At 43.1% G+C, this 20,005-nt stretch overlaps 1 protein-coding gene across 3 annotated transcripts in view; it reads left to right on the top strand.

Moving 5' to 3' along the window:
* Positions 1-16,858, top strand: part of LOC144282547 (uncharacterized) — a 74,439-nt gene extending 57,581 nt beyond the window's left edge. For 2 of the 3 annotated variants that reach the window (XR_013351018.1, XR_013351017.1), the window contains 3 exons: positions 1,991-7,377; positions 11,432-11,545; positions 15,249-16,858. Coding sequence is in view for 1 of the 3 variants with exons in the window: in XM_077846364.1 (XP_077702490.1) it covers positions 1,991-2,210 (220 nt within the window). In the remaining 2 variants the exon portion in view is untranslated. Of the gene's footprint in view, positions 1-1,990; positions 7,378-11,431; positions 11,546-15,248 lie in introns of those variants that run through there. The other variant, XM_077846364.1, reaches the window with a different exon arrangement.
* The last annotated feature ends 3,147 nt before the right edge of the window (positions 16,859-20,005 follow it).

Below are 20,005 nucleotides of genomic sequence, written 5' to 3' on the forward strand. Positions count from 1 at the left end.
CATTTCAAGTGCTCAATATCTATGTGGGGCTGGCGGCTACCGTATTGGAAGCTCAGACACAGAACATTTTCATCATTGTAGAAAATTGTATCAGACAGTGAGGCTTTCAATAAAGGAAAAAGAAATATTTACTGATAAGTGACAATGTGATAGGCATCATATTTGATCTGTAATTTTTCTCCTTTCACGGTGAAGAAGCTTAACCTCAGAGAGCTTAAGTCACTTGCCCAAGTCACAAACGCATAGAGCAGTTAGGATGCTCACCAATTTATCTTGACTCTAAGCCCAGTGCATTTCCAATATATGGCCAAGTGTTTGCTCATCCATTCATCTACCTAGTACATACTTAATGATAGAATTACTGTATATTTTAATACTTATTACAGAACAACAGGTAAAAACTGATACTGAGCAAATTAGTCCCTCTACTAAGAACCTGTGCTCATGACTGGAGCTCTAAGATGAGAAGGAAGAATACAGTTCTTGACTTCACAGCACATATAGCCCAGCAGGGGAGTTAATCATTAAATATATAATCACAGAATTAATTATCAGCCACACTTGTGTTAAGTATCAAAGAGGAAGGCCCATCTGTTTTGGGAGAGGCTTCCAAATCCCGCTAAACATCAACAACAGCAACAATAATTAGCCATAAAGCTTTAGTTTCCAAAGCCTGTAAAGTTCAAATTAGTGAGATAAATCTGTGATACTGTTGGCCTCCTGATTGATGAGTCCAGTGTAATCTGTATGCCTGGTAAACAGAGAGATCTATTTCATTCAAGGTCATCCTGGGTTGGCATGACCAACTTCAATTTCATTCCATTCTCCTTGGGTAGAAGTATTTTTGAAACGAAGAGCTGAGATCGGCTAATTTGTCAACATTACAAAGCAGGAGCCTATCGTCGTAACTCTTTTCTCTCACTGAACCTTCTCAGCAGCAGCAGCTGACATATGAACCTCGCAGATGAAGATGCTACAGCCTGGCTGTTTCTCCACCACACTGCTGAGGGTCAGATAGTCGGGAAATGCTTCTTCATAGCCATTTCTTTATCATTTTTAACAGGGTCAAGCTCAAATACCCATAAAAGGAGATTGAGAGCCAATATGCTATACCATCAAATTTAAGAGGCTAGGGGAAAAAAATCAAAGCCATAAACTGTTATCATTTTCAGTATTTTATTCCTTTTAATGCTAGTCTATTAGTTTCAATAAAAGGAAAACAGAATATCCATTACACGGTAACTTGACATGCCTATTATGCCAATATGATTAGTTTTTGTGAAACACTCATGTAGTGGTTATAGTTTATAGAAAAATTGATTTTACAGAATCAGAGAAATTAGGATTGGAAACATTCTATTAGGTCACTAGATACATCCCCTTGGACTAGTGAAGAATTGATCCCTAGCTCACAGTGTATTATCTGATACATTTTTCTATCAGGTTTTGATAGGTTTATATATTTATTATAGGCTGGCAATATGAACCACTAAAAATTACACCAATCCATCTGAGAAATAAAATTCTAGAAAAATAAGCATTTGCTGAGCACTAATTTTACTTTGGTGGATACATTTTTAATATACTAGATTTTATAGCCTCTCATCTTATAAGAGGCAGGAGAGTAGCACCGGATCATGGGTTGGCATTACAATCAAATAGCGAATTTGCATATCTTAAGTTGCAGAAATTTCCCCAGACATAGTTTCCCATCAGATTTCTACAAAATGTGGTATGAATGTTTGATTCCCAAGAATGGCTTATTTTCCATACAAAAAATTGAGCCCTGTACCTCAAGCAAGTGCCTGCAATCAAACACTTGGCTAGGCTGACATTCCATTCTTTGTGGGCAATATGTGCTAAGCCCTGGCTCTTGGAGAAACATTTGCTAGAGAGTAGCAAATGGAACTCTGTACCTGAGGGCCTTGGGGTGGGATGCAGCAAGCGAGCAAGCTGGTGTCCCACAAACCCCATGTGTTCTTTCTCACAGTGGCTCGGGGAGAGGAAAAGAAGAGAAGAAGAAGAAGAAGAAGAAGGAGAAGGAGAAGGAGAAGGAGAAGGAGAAGGAGAAGGAGGAGAAGGAGAAGGAGAAGGAGAAGGAGAAGAAGAAGAAAGAAAGAAAGAAGAAAGAAAGAAGGAAGAAAGAAGAAAGAAGAAAGAAGAAAGAAGAAAGAAGAAAGAAAGCATCACCAGGCAAAGTGTACCTGTAATACGATTGGCCTGTAAACTCCTGGGGTCTCCCAGGTCAAAGGGGTAGGATTGCTCCTGTCTGTTCCAGTGCGACCCTTCAGTTATTCTCTTTCCCTTTAAGACCATCCTTGAAGTTCATTTTCACCTGCATTTATTAAATATGGAGAAAACACAGGATGTGATTTTTCTTTTCAGTCCTGCTAGGTTTTTCCTTTACCCCTAGCTCCTTTACGGAGTTAGCAAGTGGGGTGTTGGATGTGGGTGAAATTGGGGAGCAAGGGAGAAGGGGAATCGGGCTATGACATGTGGAAGAGAGCAGAGAGGAAGGCACAGAAACGTAACATTCAGCTAAATAATGTCTAGTTCCACTTGGTGTTCACGTTCTCATGTCCTGTTCAAAAGCCCAGATGAAATTCCTGTTTGTTCGGGATGCAGCTGATGAGTATTATGTCTGGAGAGCGTCCCAGAGAAGGTCTTATACATCTTTTATACACCTGCATGCTAAACGAGCAGAACACCCAGGTGCTGAGTAAGACATATGAATTGTGGTAAATTATGCAAACAAGTAATTTTGCATGTCCAGAAAGTAGTGCTATCAGTGGTATGGTTTTCCTAAACTCTCCATAATTTAGAAGAATGCAAACCAAATGGCAGTCAAACCTCGACAGGGCCTAATTGCTCAGCACTGTGTATCCACTTCGATAGGTGCCAGTCACCCAGAAGGCTGCTTGCCTGCTAGGGACACTTGTACAGCCTGAGTAGAAACCAGTAAAACCCTTCCAGGGGATTAATGAAGGCAGGGGGAACCTTAGCCATGATGACCCCCCCCACCCCAGATGGCAGCAGTAAAAACTGCTTTATCCAGGGGCCCCGTGGCTATGCCAAGGCAAAGATGATGCAACTAAAGAAAGAGAGACAGGGGGGCTGTGCTGTTGGGGTCGGAGACTTTCAGTAGTGATAGAGGATCTAGGCTTGCTACTCAGTGTGGCCTGGGGACCAGCAGAACCAGCGTGACTTGGGAACTTGTACCTACAGAGTCCTGGGCCCACCCCAGACCTACTGAATCAGAATCTGTATTTTCACAAAATGCCAGGTGGTTTGTAAGCACGTTCAAGTTTGAGAAACACCAAGCACTTGAGAAATACATGTCACCAGCTCCCCAGTGGATTTCTACAGTCACGGTCTGGACCAGCTAAGAAGGGGCACAGCTTTTCCAGCCTAGTAGGAAGTTGGTTTCATGTTCATTTCAGCAAAAGCCAATGAATGATTATGTTCCTTTCATGAATACACATTCCTCCTCCTCCTCCTCCTCCTCCTCCTCGTCGTCGTCATCCTCCTCCTCCTCCTTCTTCTTTCTTCTTCTTCTTCTTCTTCTTCTTCTTCTTCTTCTTCTTCTTTCTTCTTCTTCTTTCTTCTCCTTCTTCCTCCTTCTTCTTCTTCTTCTTCTTCCTCCTCCTCCTCCTCCTCCTCCTCCTCCTCCTTCTTCTTCTTCTTCTTCTATTTTTTTTTTTTTTTTTGCTAGCTCCCATTATTGTCTCTTGGGAAGCATTTCTTCCTAACTGCATGTGAATCTGGTAAGGCTGTACCAAGAAGTCTAGGCACCTGCCTGAGGCTGGCCAGAAATAGTTTTATTCTGGGACTGCTAAGTAGAGGGAGGGCTTTTATTCTGAGATCATAAGGTGCAAGGACAATATTGGCTTGGGACTGGCAGGGGTATCTTGCTACCACGTGTAGAGGGAATTTGCTTGAGAACGAAGCTGGGGGGTCAGACAGAGCAGAGCAGAAAGATGGGGGGGGAATCATTTGGACCCTCAGTCCAGTTGTATCCAAAGCCGCTCAACCCCTTGGAGTTCTGAGCTGTGTGAGCCAACACATTCACAGTTTAGAGCAGTTGTAAGTTGGTTTTTGGCTGTTTGTAATTAAAAGGGTGGCCCTGACCAATACATTTCTGAAACTGGATTACGAGTTTTTCCAAAATGGAAACTACACCTGACTAAGGGAAGAAATTCATTGCCAAGTTCACAACTTATAAGCCGACAACTGTGAGTTTGTGTATATGTGTTTAAGTATAATCTGAGTATAATTAAATATGGAAGGTTTAAAACTTTTAGGCACTCATGTGTCCCAAATACTGGTTATCTGTATAATTGCAGCAGGCTGTATTTATTTTCTAGATTTAGAGGCAATGCCTATTGAAATTAATATTCAAATTTATGCCAACTAATATGCAAATAAGCATAGCTTTGGTGCTTTAAAAAACAAGAGGATAGGATTGCAGCACTGGTGTTTCAATGGTGCTGATGCTTTGATGAAAGAAGACAAAGACGGCCAGAATGCAGATGAGACATGTTCCCTTGGAATACCCAATGCAAATGGGAAATTCATGGTTCTGTTAAACTGTTTTAAAACAGAAAACGATCCCTCAATCTTATATAGCAGTTTAACCATTCATTAATTTACTTGGTGCAAATACCACAACTTTTCAGAAACGATGCCACTCATAAATATAATCTATGACCACAAGAGAAAATATGTACTTTTACTCCTGCCAAATGTCAAAATTTAAATCTCTAACTGATTGTTCCAATTGAAACAGTGTGGTCTGCCTCTCTTCTTTAACCTCTTCTATGCCTCTCTTCTTGGACATATATTTCACTAGTATGTATCTAGTACAATATTATTTATGGTGTGTGCATATGGATTTTAAAATGATCAGTTAGGATTAGGTTAAGCTATGAATGACAGAAATTTGGAAAGCAGTGGAAATTTCTTTCTTTCTTAAGCAGGAGAAGTCTGGAGGTGGACTGTCCAGAGCTGGTATGGTGTTTCCATGGTTATTGAGGACTAAAGATTTTTTCCAGCCTTTCAAAACACAGTGCCTAGGGTGTGACTCTAATCCTCTGGTTCCATAAGGCTGCTGGGTTTCTAGACATCATATCCAGTTTCCCAGCAGCAGGGTGGAGGAAAAGAGGAAGAAGGATGGGCCATCTCTCTTTTAAGGAAACTTCCGGGAAGTCCCGCAAAGTACATCTACTTATATATCATTGGTCAGAACTTAGTCTTATGCCACACGTAACTATGATGGAGGCTGGGAAATATGGCCTTTTAGGTGGGAGGCCAATTGTCCAGGTAAAAATCATTACTCTGATAATTTGAGAGAGAAACAAAAAAATACCCTAGGAGAAAACTGTCAAACTCTGCTCCAAATATTAAATGCATATTTGTTTATTGATTTATTGTTTGCTTCCTGCACAAGAAGTTAGCTCCATGGGCAGCCCGGGGGGCTCAGTGTTGGGCTCCCTGCATGGAGCCTGCTTCTCCCTCTGTTTTGTGTCTGTCTCTGCCTCTCTCTCTCTCTCATGAATAAATAAATAAAATCTTAAAAAAAAAAAAAAAGAAAAAGCTAGCTCTAGGAGGGCAAGGGCTTTATTTTGTTCATGATTGTATTCTTAATGCTATTCTGTATATGTCTTTCTTGATTTTCTTTCATGAGTTTAGGAAGCTTGGCCAGCTAGAATGCTGTGTTGGGAAAAATGCAGAAAGTCCATCCAGATTTGGTGAGAAAGAGTGCTGTGGTCAACCACGAATGTCTGCGGTGCCCAGACCACGTGGCCCAGGCCTAGAGCATTCCCTCTAACCACTAGTTTTCAACTCAAATGTTGTGCAATGAGTGGCTACTGTGAAGCCAGTTTAAATCTATATGCCAGAAGGCCTTATTTAAATTTGTTGTTTAAAATGTTTTATTCTGAGTAGAGATTTGAGTATTTTCTGCAACTTTTTTTCCTTTCTCTTATGTGGCATTCTCTTGCGCAGTTGTAAATTTTGCAGGTTTCTAGAGAGTTGCTAAAGGAATTATATGCAAATTCCGGGTTACACTTAGTTGGCAAATTCTAACCAGAAAGTTGCTGGGAAAAGGGATTTTTGCTGTTCTTTAAAGAATAAAATGAAAAAACAGGTCACGAATTTTTTTGCTGTCAGAGTAGGGGTGCAGTGCCGTGGCATGTTCATCCTCTGATTCCTTGGGAAGGCAGAAGGGCCCAGAGAGGTGATAAGGACTTTCCAAGTTCTACACAAATGCTAGAAAGAGAAGCTTAGGCCTTTTCTTTATTTAGCTCCAACAATCTAAGCATGAGGACAAGAGGACCAGAGTTAAATTCAGCTACAATTAAAAATAGCTAAGACTATTGAGTAATGTACTAAATTGCATCTAAAAAAGTTTGTCTTTAAAAAGCTGTCACCGCAGCAACCTTCTTTTTCTGCCCCACACAACACATTTCCTCATCAGTAATGGTGACAAGACAGTAACTTGATATGGCTGAGTTTCTTTCAGAAGGAGGGAATTATGCAATATTCCATAAGGAGAAATCATAATTTCAAGGATGTTGTTTAAAAAGCCCCCTTGATTACTCTTAATGCACTTCTCCTGGGGTACATGTCCCTCTTTTCCCCTACTTTCCCAACTGTGAGTCAAGAATTACTGCCTTATTATGTTTTTTTAAGATTTTATTTATTTATTTGAGAAAGAGAAAGCATGGGTGCAAAAGAGAGGGGTGGAGGGGAGAGGGAGATGGAGAAGCAGACTCCCCACTTTGCAGGGAGCCCATGTGCACAGGGCTCCATCCCCAGACCCTGGGATCATGACCTGAGCTGAAGGCAGGTGCTTAACCAACTGGGCCACCCAGGTGTCTGGAGAATTACTGCCTTATTGGAATGACCTGCTTGTTATTTAAGTTTTGTTTTGTTTAGCTATTTCCATGAGATTAGCCATTTGTAAATAACATCTGGAAATTCTACATCTTAGTTTGGGTTCCCCCAAAGCAGAGTTTAAGAATTTTGGGAGCACATATTTTATTAGGGAGATAGTCCCAGAGAGCAGGAAGAAAAAAGCTAATAGATGAGTTTGTTATTGAGGTTACACTATGGGCAATAAAGGCTTGGTTTAATCAGAACCTCTGGAAAAGTAAACATATGTTAGAACTGTCGCTGTGCAGGATGAATGAGTGTAGCACTTATCCACTAACTTCCGTTCCTATCGTTTGCAACTTACACTAGGGATATTAACACACTTCACCCTCCTACCACTCCCAGGCTGCACTTGGTGGACTGGCTACCCCATGACATCAGAAAACCCTATCTATCCACAGTGCCCAGCAGAAAGGCCCATGGGATGGATACTGACAGAGCAAGGTGAGTCTGAGACTACTCAGGAGTGTCCACTGTGTGTGCAGCTAAAGTCAAAGGTAGAATGAGGGGGACTGATGTTAGGGGGAGGGGTGTGTGTGGCAGGCTTGTGATCTGAAGTGAGTTAATGCTTAACAGCTTGGTATTTAGACCCCATGGTTATAATCAAGGCATTTGGTTGTGGATTTTTTTTTTTAAGATTTATTTGTTTATTTGAGAGAGAAAGATCACACAGTGGGGTGGGGAAGAGGGAGAGGGTGAGAGAGGATCTCAAGGCTCCCTGCTGACTGTGGAGCCGGACATGGGGCTTGATCCCAAGACCCTGAGATCATGACCTAAACAGAAATCAAGAGCTGGATGCTCAATGACTGAGTCACCCAGGCACCCCTGTTTGTGGACTTTAATTGAAGATGACATTTAAAATCAGTAATAATCCAAAGTTATAAAGTGAAGACTAATATCACGGTTGCCATATTAACCATATACGTGTATAATTTAAACCCTTGGATTTTTTTCTCTCTCTCTCTTCTTGCTGTTTAACTTTCAAATTTCTCTTCTGTATGCTATGATCTCTACTGAAGGGTAGGGTTGAGAAAGCAAGGTGGTAGAAATAGAATCTGTCAAATATTGCCACTTGTTAGGAACTCTTCAAAAAGTCCTTATGGAATAAGAGGCTGAGATTATTGGCTAAAATGGGATTTGGGGATTACATGTGATTTTAATTTCTCTACACTATCCAATTTCTATAATTAATTGGGACATGACTCACAATCCTGAGTAGCATGCCTAGAACACAGAAGAGAAAGATGTATCTTCTGCTTCTTACTTTTGGGGCTGCATTTCCCGTGTGTAACGGGCACGGTGGGTGAAGGATACAGAGATGGTATGGCGTGGTGAAAACTGCAAAGGGTTTGTGAGTAAGTCTGCCCCCTTGCTGAGCCTCAGTTTCCACGACTCTACAACCAAGCTGATAAGCTTCCTTGCAGAGCTATTGCAAGGATTAAGCATTATTATGCAATATGTTTGACATATCAAAACTGCATTGTAAAGTCAATTAATAAACAAATGAAAAACCTTGGTTCATTTGATATCCCATTTAGACTTAGTTTCTGGGTAAAGCTTACATTTACTGAAACAAACTGCTTTAACTCATTTAGACTGAATCTTTTAAGATAAAATCAGAAAATCCCTTAGGTTGATACTGAGCTGAAAATATAGGTGCCAAGAGGCAAGCATATTCCCCATTTTATCCACCCCAAGAAAAAAGAATAGTCTCCCAGTGACCAGAATAACTGCTCCCAGACTGCAGTAAGTGGTCCCAGAGCACTCCCCACTCCTTTGGCTACTGCTCACATTATGGGCAGAAGTTAAGTGGCAGGTCTCAAGCGATATGGACAGGACAACCCTTGGTGGTCCCTCATTATCCCCAGCCATTGGATCCATCACGTAGAAGGATTTTGATTTGGTCTGCAGCCCATGGTAGATTTCTCCCAACAGCAACTGGTTTTCAAATCTGGGGTACCTGAAGACTTTCCAAGAGGTACACACCCATGCATAGATTTAAAGGAACTCATTTCCCATTCTCAACTTTCATATGTATCCTTTCTAAAATTGAGTAGAGGTGGTCTGAAAACAAGACTGTTTCTCTCTTCCTCATTCCCTTTCATAGTCTTCCTTCTCCTACTTTAGAGAAGCCTTTATTTCCTACCCATCCCAAATAATGGGATGGTTCATTGCTCAGGATGTAAAAACTTCCGTGGTGCCAAGTAAAGGGACAGTTAGAAATAAAGTCCTTTTCTAAAGGACCTTGTCTTTTCCATACTCCAGATATTGCCAAAGAAACGTTCTCTGCTGAGGGAGATCCCTGTGACCTTTGATAAGGCATGATAAAGGCAGAGTCTTATTTCATGATAAAACTGGGAATATTGTCTATCTGTAGTGGATTATTGTCATAGAGACTTGTCTCAGCATGTTTATTTTGAATTAATAAATGAAGTCAGATATGTTCGGGCAGAAAGTAAGCCTGCTTTGGCTGACTAGTTTGATACCAAGGACTATTTATATGACAGACATTTTCCATTAATAAGTGAGTTAAGTGTATAGCTCCAAAGTTGTTTTATTTTAAAATAGATTTAAAACGTGTGATAATATTAAAGCAGTTAATAAAACATATTATATTGAAAAAGATCTAGTGAAAGAAGCAGTAATTCCTGACGTTTTATGTATGTATCAGGTTAAACAAAGTGCCCTTAAGTGAAAGAGTAAAATGCACAAATGACAGTCACTTGCTTAATCTTTGTAGAGACTTTTTGATATACTTCTCAACATTTCAGAAAGTGGGTGGCTGACTGGGTAACACATCCTTTTGCAAGTTGGGTGGTTCAACTGTCTGCTTTCAGTAAAATTGAAGGAAGACCTAACTGAACTGTCAGCTCTCAGACATTAAAAATAATTTGTGGTGATAGTAAACTTTGTTATTTTTGATATAAGAATCAGAAAGATCTCAAATAAATGAGAGCAGTACTTCTAAAGCATATCTATTTGTCTTCCCTGCATGCCTATCTATGTATTTATGTGAGCAAGGTATCTCAGCAATTACACTGAAAACAAGGGTAAGTAGAAATAGAATTGCTGCTGTAGCGTCTTACTCTAGCAAAAAGTAATGTTCATTCATGGAGCATCAGCTAATTGAGAGAAGCAGCTTCATTTATCTCACTGAAAGACACATTTTTAATAAAATTTGATTTTTTTTGCTTGATGATTCTTTGTCAAGATTTGCAATATGTTGATATTTTGTGACTAAAGAGGTTTATATCAGTATAAAATTCTGTGGGCAAAATAGAATGAAAATATGAGTTCAAAGAGGAAAAAGGAATCATGTAAAATATGCATCTGTAAATATGATGAATAGTTTAAATGTTAACTTAAAAATGTGTTGAGGGGGCGCATTAGTTTTCAAATTTTATTACAGGATATTCAAGTGAAAAAAACACACCATTGCAATAGGGGAGCTGCCTATAGTCCTTGGGAATAAAATATGTTCCTTGTTGGTGTGGGGATGAGGGAGAGAGGTGAGAGGTGCACAGTGCCTCTCGAAGAGTCTGTCTGGTGACTGGTGTCATGAGATTTTGATTTGTAGTGTAGGCTTCCTTGGAATTTGAAATTCTGGATTAATATTAGAACCAGCCTTGTGCTTTAACCTGAAATAGGCCTTCTCTGCCATTTTAGGTCCTCTCTGGTTCAGGTCTATACTTTCTTAAAGACATCTCCCTCTCTGAAGTCATCCCTGACATATATTTCTGTTGTGTGGGTTCCCATAGGTATCACTTTAATCAAGATTCTGTGAAAACATTTATTTTGTTCATTCATTCATTCATTCATTCATTCATTCATTCATTCATTCAAGAATCATGTGTGCCAGGTACTGCATAGGGAGCTGAATATGCCATTCTGAGCAAAAGAAGCATGGGCCCCATCCTCATGGAGCTGATATTTCAGTGGAAATAGAGGAATAATAAAAGTAAATAATTATACAAATAGATGATTAAAGATCATAACAAGTACTACGAATGCAAAGAACATGGTGATTAATGACAGGAAGAACAGGGAGTGCTTGGTTCTAATTGAATAAACAGGACAAATTCTTTGAGGAGGTAACAGTTACACTGAAATCAGAAGTAGGAGAGCAACCTGCCATGCTAAAAATGGTGAAATGGTGTTCCAGTTAGTGAGAATAATGGGTGGGGGTGAGGTGGGAGACCAACTAGTGATGCGCAAGGACAGAAAAAAGCAGGGCCCCCCAAATATTCATAAGCTCAGATTTTATTCTCGGTGCGGTGGAAATCCATCGAAAGACTTCTAGCAAGTTTTATTTGTTTTTAAAATATAATTTGGGCTGATGCCTGAAGTCTTGACTGGAGTAGGCAAGACAGAAACAGGGAAATCATTTAAGAGGTGTATCAGCCAGATTAGGCAAGGCTATGCAGTAATAACCCCTAAATCTTTGGGGCTGATATCAACAAAATTGTATTTTTTCACTCATGCTACACATCTATTACAGGTTGCCAGGAGCCCTACTCCCTATCCACTCACTCCAGGATCTGGCCAGATGGAGCAGCCCCACCATCTTGAAAATTGCTGGTCACACAGCAGAAAAAGGAACACAGTAAACCAGGTCCTGGTTCTTAAAACATCTGCCTAGACAAGTCACCTGCCCCTTCTACCTGTATTTTATTGTCCTTATCAAATTATATGATCACCCCGGATTTCAACATAGATGGAATGTACCCCCTGCAGGAGGGGCACTGTGGGAAAAGAAAATGAATATCTGGTGGACGGTTTCACGAGGTACTGCTGGAGGCTATTATTGTAGTCCAAACAAGACGAGATGGGACGTTTGATCGAAGTGATGCTAGTCAAGACGGGGACAAATGGGCAGATTTGAGGTTATTTTTGGAGTTCTTTTCTGATATGGTAATAGCTTGACTCCGATGGAGGTTTGTTGTTGTTGTTGTTGTTGTTTTGTTGTTGTTGTTTGGTCAGTCTCATTGGACTGTGAACCTCATGAGGCAAGCCATGATATTCATCTCCATTTATCCAAGGCCAAGCATAGAAATGTTTACTAAATGAAGGAATAGGATTTACAGATCAAAAACCTGCCTCCTGGATATACTATGGCTTGGAATTTCCCACAGTTGGGGTGAATCTGTTCTGTAGAGGGAGAAGATTTAAAAAAAAAAAATGTTTTACACATAAGAGAAAGCCTCACTCATTGGATTTTCTGCAGGATTGTGAGGGACATCGATTTAGGAAATGGTCCGGGCCACAGCACTGCTCCTTCCTGGGGGGAGAGCCTGACTTGGCCCGTCCTGTTCCATTCCCTCCTGGGACTGACATTTCTTCCATTTCTTCCATCTCTGTCAGCTTCTGATGGCTTTGCACCCCGGGAGGGGACGGGGGAGTGGCCATCTGCGACGATGCCTCTGGAGAAAACAGAGTTTAGATACAGCCCATAAATCCAGCCCAAGGAATGACTCCCTTTAACAAAGACAATAGCTGGTGGAGCGGGGGAAAAAAACTCGCCGAAAAGAAATCTTGAAAAAATGCGGCAAGGAGGCCTGCCCTCCAGGTTGCTGCCCCCCCTGCAGCCCCCCCCCTCCCCCCCGCTTGGCCCCGCAGGCCTCTGGCTGCACAAGTGACCTGCTGGGTCAAAAGCAGGGCCTTCCGGGCGCCAGCTTCTCCGGGATGAGGCGGATCCCAAGCCCCCTGAACCCCCCAAATCCCCCCCATCCCCCCGACCGCCCCCCCCAGCCTGCTGCGCCTTCGGGAGGCGGCGCCGGGCTCCCCAGCCTCCTCCCCCCGCTGTGGTCCTGGGGGGCAGCCTGCGCTGCGCTAGCACATTCCTTCCCCTCTCGGTGTGGTGGCCTCTGTCACCCCGCGGGGACCAGCTCCTTCTCTAACACCTGCTCCGGAGACCCCCACCCCCCGGGGTTCATGTCTGGTCCTTGCCGCATCCTGGTCCTATTGGTTCAACATCAGGGATGGGGGTGACGGGGGAGGGATGGTGCCGCATCCTGGTCCTCTTGGTTCAACATCAGGGATGGGGGTGACGGGGGAGGGATGGTGCCGCATCCTGGTCCTCTTGGTTCAACATCAGGGATGTTGAGGGGTGACGGGGGAGGGATGGTGTTGGCCAAGGTCACTGCGTCTCCGCCCCCAGGGCAGGAAAGGGTGTGCGGCTCGCGCCCTGGGGGCGGGGGGCCACGGAGGAGCCCCATCCCTGTCGGGGAGACCACAGGCCGGGAATGTGCTCCTGGCGCAGACGTGGGCTCAGCTCCGGGTGCAGGCCTGGCCCGAGGCTTCACTCCGGGGCTTCCAGAAGCCAGCTCCCTGCGGGGGGGGGGGGGGTCCCGGGGTCTCTCTGGGTTGATTTCAGATCCGGCTGCTCCGAGGAAGAACTCTCGCATCCCCGGAGGCTAACATGCCACCGCCCCTGGTTTATTCCTCAGAGCTACCGGTCCCACCCCGGCGCCCACCCCACCGAGCCTCCTGTTGAGCATGCATCCCCCCCGGAGCATGCATCCCCTCAAGCCGCCCGCGCCTTCCAGGAAGGGAGGCGGTTCTCGGTTAGCCATGCCTCAGGCCCAGGGCAGGGACAGGCCGGATCAAAAGGAGAACCAGGTCCGGAGGCAGGAGGGTCCTGAAACAAGGACGAGAGGAAGAGGAAGGGAAGGGGAGGTAGAGGCTGTCACCAAGTCTTGGGCGACGGTGACAGTGGAGGATCACCCAGGCCCCACCGTCCAGGTTTGCTGCCCCGGGCCAGGTCCCCGAGGAGCTGAAAGGAATCACCCCCCGGAGGGAGCCCCGAAAGTGTTTCTTAACAAACAGCCAGCTTTGGATATCCACTTTGCCGATGCGGATATTCAAATTGCCGATTTCTTTTTCTTTTTTTCCCTCCACTGTGCGGATCTCTCCAAGCCCGGACCCGCCCGTCATTCTAGCATTCTAGTGCAGGGCCGGGTGGTGGATCTGTAGCAGAGGGGCTGCTGGGGGGGTGGGGGGGTGGGGGGGAGGGGCAGGAAGACTGTGTCTACCTGGGAAGCCAGGGCTCGGGGAAGACACGCAGGTGCAGCAGCTGCAGGGGCCCCAAGCTTCTGGGCCTGGCCGGTGACTCTCCTGCTCAGCAGGCCTTCCCGCAAATGCACATTCAGGTCCCCATCTGCCAGCAGTCATAAGATTCAGAGAGCCACGGCCTCGACAGCCCAGCCTGCTTCACCCTCCGTCCGTTCTCTGAATGGGCAAATGTCACACAGCAGCCCTCCGGCGCGGGAACCATTGCCTGATTCTCCCTGGGCACCTGTGTCCTAGAGGCAGAGGGCGCTGGTGTTGGCCTGAGTCATGTTCTGGGGCATGGACGGTGTCAAGGAGGCCAGGGCAGGGCATGGACGGTGTCAAGGGGGGCATGGACAGGCAGGGCATGGACGGTGTCAAGGAGGCCAGGGCAGGGCATGGACGGTGTCAAGGGGGGCATGGACAGGCAGGGCATGGACGGTGTCAAGGAGGCCAGGGCCCTGCCACCCCTCTGGCTTGCTGAGAGGCCCTGAGCCGTTGGTACATGACCCCTTGGATCTTCTGGGTGGCGTTATAACCCCTGAGAAATCCCCATCGCTTTGTGGGGAGGTAACCTTAATGCAATGCTTTTCTGCATTCATGTGAGTTTAAAGTCAGCATTCTGTTGAGGAACAAACAAAAACCAAGCAAAACTTGTTTCCAGAATATTCTCCTGTCTCCTACCATCAGTATAACACCTTAATGATTTGCAATACATAAACAAGGAGTGGGATTCAATGGACATGCCAACCAGCACCCCTCTCATCATCAGAGCAAGGGGAGCAGCAGATACTTTATGCTGTGGTAACTGGCTAGCTATACAGTCCCACAAGCCATAAATGCAAAATCCGCTTCTTCCTCCTCTCCCCACCACAGTGCCCCCTGCATATTAAGTACTGAATTAATGAGTTCATCATTGGGGTCAACTCTGAACTGGGCTGACTTCTCAGCAACCAGTCTCAGGAAAAGCAGGAGGGAGTTGTCTACTCACTGACCTCAGAAGAACGTTTGATAAAAATGTTGATTCCTTTGGTTACTTATGAGTTATAACATGCATATAAATGAGCAGGTTTTATTAGTTGGTGTAGATATCAAATTCTATCTGTAGAAAACAGGCATTTTACTCTAAAAGAGGCTAAACTGGGTTAAAAATGAGCTTCACAATCCTATTAGAACTTGTGTTCATATCTGTCCCCCCAAAAGGGCACTGCCTTCCTTTGAATTGTAGGATCTAGAATTGTAGAGCTCATCAAACCGCCTTCTTTCAGAGATGAAGAGATGGAGGCTCAGAGTGCTAAAGTAGCCTGTGAGTGGCTCTCCAGCTCGGGCCGGCGGAGGGAGAACCGGTGTACAAGACTTATGCTCTTCCAGCCAGCGTTCTGTCTCTGCTATGATTCACAGGATCAGAGTTTCTACGAGCCTCCCAGGCTGGGGAATGTGACTTTTTGTTGTCCTCTTTAAAGCATGCTGTAATAAACAATCTACGGTGATTACTCTTCCCTATAATTCCACATGGGGATTATAAGCCATCCTGTTATTCTGTAGCTGTATCATGCTGGTTTATTATTATATTGAAATGTTTCCTTTAAATACATTAGAGTCATACAGTATTTATTTTAAATAAGGGGGAACTAGCCTCTAGGAGATGTAGTAGTTCCTAAATTAGAAGCTCAGACATTTTAAATTAGAACAAAAGGCCCTAGGTAAAACTCTGAAGTAGGCCAGCAAGCTTGGTGAGCGCATGAGGGAATTTATTGCAAGGTGTCAATAGATTCACGTGTATGCTAAGAACTGATTATAGACTAAACAAATAATATTTCTCACCCATACATCTCCTATGGGTCCACAAGCTTGTATTTGAAACCTTTGGGGCTGCATATGTTTTGGAAGTTAGATATTTCAGGTTTCAGAAGTCAGGTAACAGGATGTATAAACCATATATTAATAGCATTCCCAGGAGTCTGGAACAGCACCCTATAATCAAGCACCTTAATAATTTTGCAGTTAAATATGGGAATGTTCACTACTAATGGAATAAAAAAAAAGACTATTAATAGCCTTATGTTAGTTCAGGTCAGGTTTTGCCCCCAAAATGAGTTTGTCATGAACGTATCAAAAAAGCTTCTATTATAAGGGGTAGTGGAAAGGGAGGCGGGAGGGGGATGGGGTGACTGGGTGATGGCACTGAGGAGGGCACCTGACGGGATGACCACTGGGTGTTATACTATATGTTGGCAAATTGAACTTCAATTAAAAAAATATATAAAAAAACAAACAAAAAAAAACCCTCTATTTTTTAGTGCTTTATAAAGTCCAGGATTATGGATGAAGGATTGTAGATCTAAATTTAAATTTATGAACATACTAATCAATAAGAGATAAACTTATTAAATGAGTTTCAATATTTAATGTACCTTTTTGTCACTATGTATTTTCTCAATCAGTGGCTAGATACAAAGACAACAACATATATCACACCAGAATTCACAAAATTTTAAGGACTCTTGAGTGTCCTTGGTGGAACCCTAATCCTAATCGCAGCATGGCCCCGGATACCTGCTTCATGGGACCGTCTCCTTCCCTAGTGCACAGTTGGAGGGGTGGAAGGGCCAGTGAGGACCTAAGGCTGGAGCCTCATTAGGAAAATCTCTATCCTGTAGGGCAGGGATTCCCAATCTTATTAAATAGGAGGGACTCCTTTTAATTGTACGTGCTCTGGAGCTAGATTTCTGTGTCAAGACTCTTGCTCTGCTGGGACATCTGGGTGGCTCAGTGGTTGAGCATCTGCCTTCGGTTGTTATCCCGGGGTCTAGGGATGGAGCCCCGAATTGGGCTCCCCTGGGGAGCCAGCTTCTCCCTCTGCCTAGGTCTCTGCCTCTCTCTGTGTGTCTCTCATAAATAAATAAAATCTTAAAAAAAAAAAAAAAGATTCTTGCTCTGCTACTTATCTATTGTGTGAACTCAGACAAATCATTTTACGTCTTTGCACTTCAGCATTCTCCTCAGTTATAAAGGAGGAAGGAAGAGTTCCTATTTTGTAAGAATATCATAGGGACTCATTTTAAGTAAAGCTCTTAGAGGAGTACCAGACACATAGTAATCTCTCAATAAGTCTTGACTATTATTATTACTACTATAGTATTAGCCTACATGTCTACGGTAGGCAGGATAATTCTCCCCCCCCCCACTTCCAGATGTCTACACCCTAATTCCCATAACCTGTTACAGAATACACTGGAGCATACCAGTGTAGACGTGGTTAAGTTAAGGGCCTTCGAATGAGGACATTATCCTGGATTATCCAAGTGTTCCCAGTGTAATCTCATGAATGTGTAAAAGGGAAAGCTATTCCTGGCTGTGGTAAGAGAAAGAGATGTGACAACAGAAGCAGAGTCAGAGAGAAGCTCCATGGCTAACTTTGAGGATGAGAGAATGGGCCACAAGCAAAATGTGGTACATCCATAGAATTGAGGATTATTGGTCTGTAAAAGGAAAGAGGTACTGATGCTCGCTACGATATGGATGGACCTTGAAAACATTATGTTAAGTGAAAGAAGCCAAACACAAAAGGTCACATATTGTATGATTCCAATTATACCAAATGCCTGGATTGGTAGATCCATAGAAACAGAGGGCAGATTGGTGGTTCCAAGGGGCTGGCATGAGGGGGAAATGGGGCACAACTGCTGAGGGTGTGGGGTATTATCTTTTGAGAGAGAGAAAGAGAGATGGATTTATTAGCACCAAACAAACTTTATGCCATAAATATCACAAAGTGACAGCCACAAAAAGAAACAAAAGATGCTATTGGAGCTAAACTGGGCTCCTGATTCTGCATTTCCAAACCTCCCCTGACTCTGTCCCTCCTTCTCAATAAAAAAATTAAAAAAAAAAAAAAAAAACCACCACAAGGAGGAAAGACACCCAACTAACGAAATCCTGAGGATTCTCGTCAATATGTTCCAGCTTCAAGAGAAATAGATTGAGGGGGTGAGTCAGCAATTCCAGGAAAGTTCCAGGAAAAATTCTTGAGAGAAGCCTCAAGGCTTGGCCCTAGGGATTTATTTGTCTGAGGCAGAAAGGGATTCTGGGTTAGTGCATTGAGCTGCAGAAATGAGCTGAAGCCCAGTGGAGTGTACTACACCCTTGATTAAGTGGACTGGGCTCTAGTGAAAAGATAGTTAACTGCATCTCAGGAGGGAGTGAAACCCTGGGCTCCAAGCAAGGACTCCAGGCCCATTCCAACTGTTCCCATTTCACATTCTCAAACCTTCAAGCTATAGAGAAGGGGCTTGAAAATAACACTGCACCCAGAGTGGGGAAGTAAGTGTTCTCTATAAGGCAGGGAGGATGTCAAGGAAAATTCACTTATATTGTGTTCTATTGAAGCAAGAGACAGTCAGAATTGCCCATATTAAGCAGAAATAAGATGAGAAGAAATGGTATAGTCATTGTAAAAATAGACTTAAGGAAAGTAGATGCATGTTAAAGACAGATGAAAAATCCTGTCTGGAGGAAACCAAAACCAAAATAGCAAGCAGGTTCTTTGCAAGTGTATTGCACTATATAAGAACTTAATAAGGACACAAATGAAATAAAACAAAAGATCAGGGATGTCTGGGGGGCTCAGCTGGTTGAGCAAGCTGACTCTTGGTTTCAGCTCACGTCCTGACCTCTGGGTCTTGAGATCAGATCTCTGTGGACACCCCCCCCGGCTCAGTGGGGAGTCCGCTTGAGATTCTCTCCCTCTGACCCACCCCTGCTTGCACTGTCACGTGCATGGGCTCTTTCAAATAAATAAATAAATAAATAAATAAATAAATAAATAAATAAATAATCTTTAGTAAAAAACCCAAAAGATCAAAATAAGAAGATAAAACAACAAAATGAGATGGAATGGAATATTGAAGAGCTAAAGGAAAACACTAAATTTTCAAGTAACTATTAGAAATAGAGATTGTAGACATGGATAAAACTCACATTAATGACTGGTGTGGACTTGAGATAATAGCAGCAAATGTGGAGAAACAATAATTGATACTAATTACGGAGCTCAAAGCTAATTCAGTGTAAAGATTTTTGATATTCTTGGGACGCCTGGGTGGCTCAGCTTTTGGGTGTCTGCCTTCAGCTCAGGTCATGATCCTGGAGTCCTGGGATCGAGTCCCACATTGGGCCCCCACAGGGAGCCTACTTCTCCCTCTGCCTGTGTCTCTGCCTCTATCTGTGTCTCTTATGAATAAAATCATAAAAAAATCTTTTAAAAAAAGTTTTTGATATTCTTGATAAAAACTCAACAAGAAAAACAGAAAAATTATTGAAAAGCATAACACAGGAGAATTTTCCAGAAGTGACAGAAGCAATTGGCAGGTTGAAAGATCACACAGGATACTAGGCAAAACTGATATAGAATGAGCAATGTTAGTCATATAATGATGAAGTTATTCAACCTCAAGGAACTTTCTCAGGCATTCTGCAGAAAAAGCTAAAAGGGGAAAAAGAAAAATCAAAGGGCCTTTAGACTTCTTATCAACTCCCAAACACTAGGGAACAGCATGGCAATGTCTACAGAGGAAAAAAATTGTGACCTAGAATATCTTCATCCTGCCAAATTGTCTTTCATGTATAAGGGCAACAAGGAGAGCATGCTAAAACATAACAGAGCTCAGGGAATAAAGCACACATACATCTTCTAGAAGAAAGCCTTTGTGGACACAGGCTCTGAAGCCAGATTGCCTGGATTTGAATTCGGGTTTGAATCCTGGCTTTGCCACTTACTAGCTGTGTAGTTTAGGCAGGTTCCTTTTTATACCAAGTCTCCTCATTTGTAAAATGGAGATCATAGTCACTATTTAATTGGGCTGTTTTTGTGGATTCAATGAATTATATATATATATTAAACTGCTTGGAATAGTGCCTAGCCCGAAGTAAATGCTCTATATACACATGTTTCCTGTAATCAATATTGTGTATCATTGTGATGAGGAAAGCCATCTCACCAAGAGATAAAGCTAAGAATGGTAAA

Source organism: Canis aureus, chromosome 13 (assembly GCF_053574225.1).
Source record: "Canis aureus isolate CA01 chromosome 13, VMU_Caureus_v.1.0, whole genome shotgun sequence".
In the NCBI taxonomy this organism is placed as follows: domain Eukaryota; kingdom Metazoa; phylum Chordata; class Mammalia; order Carnivora; family Canidae; genus Canis; species Canis aureus.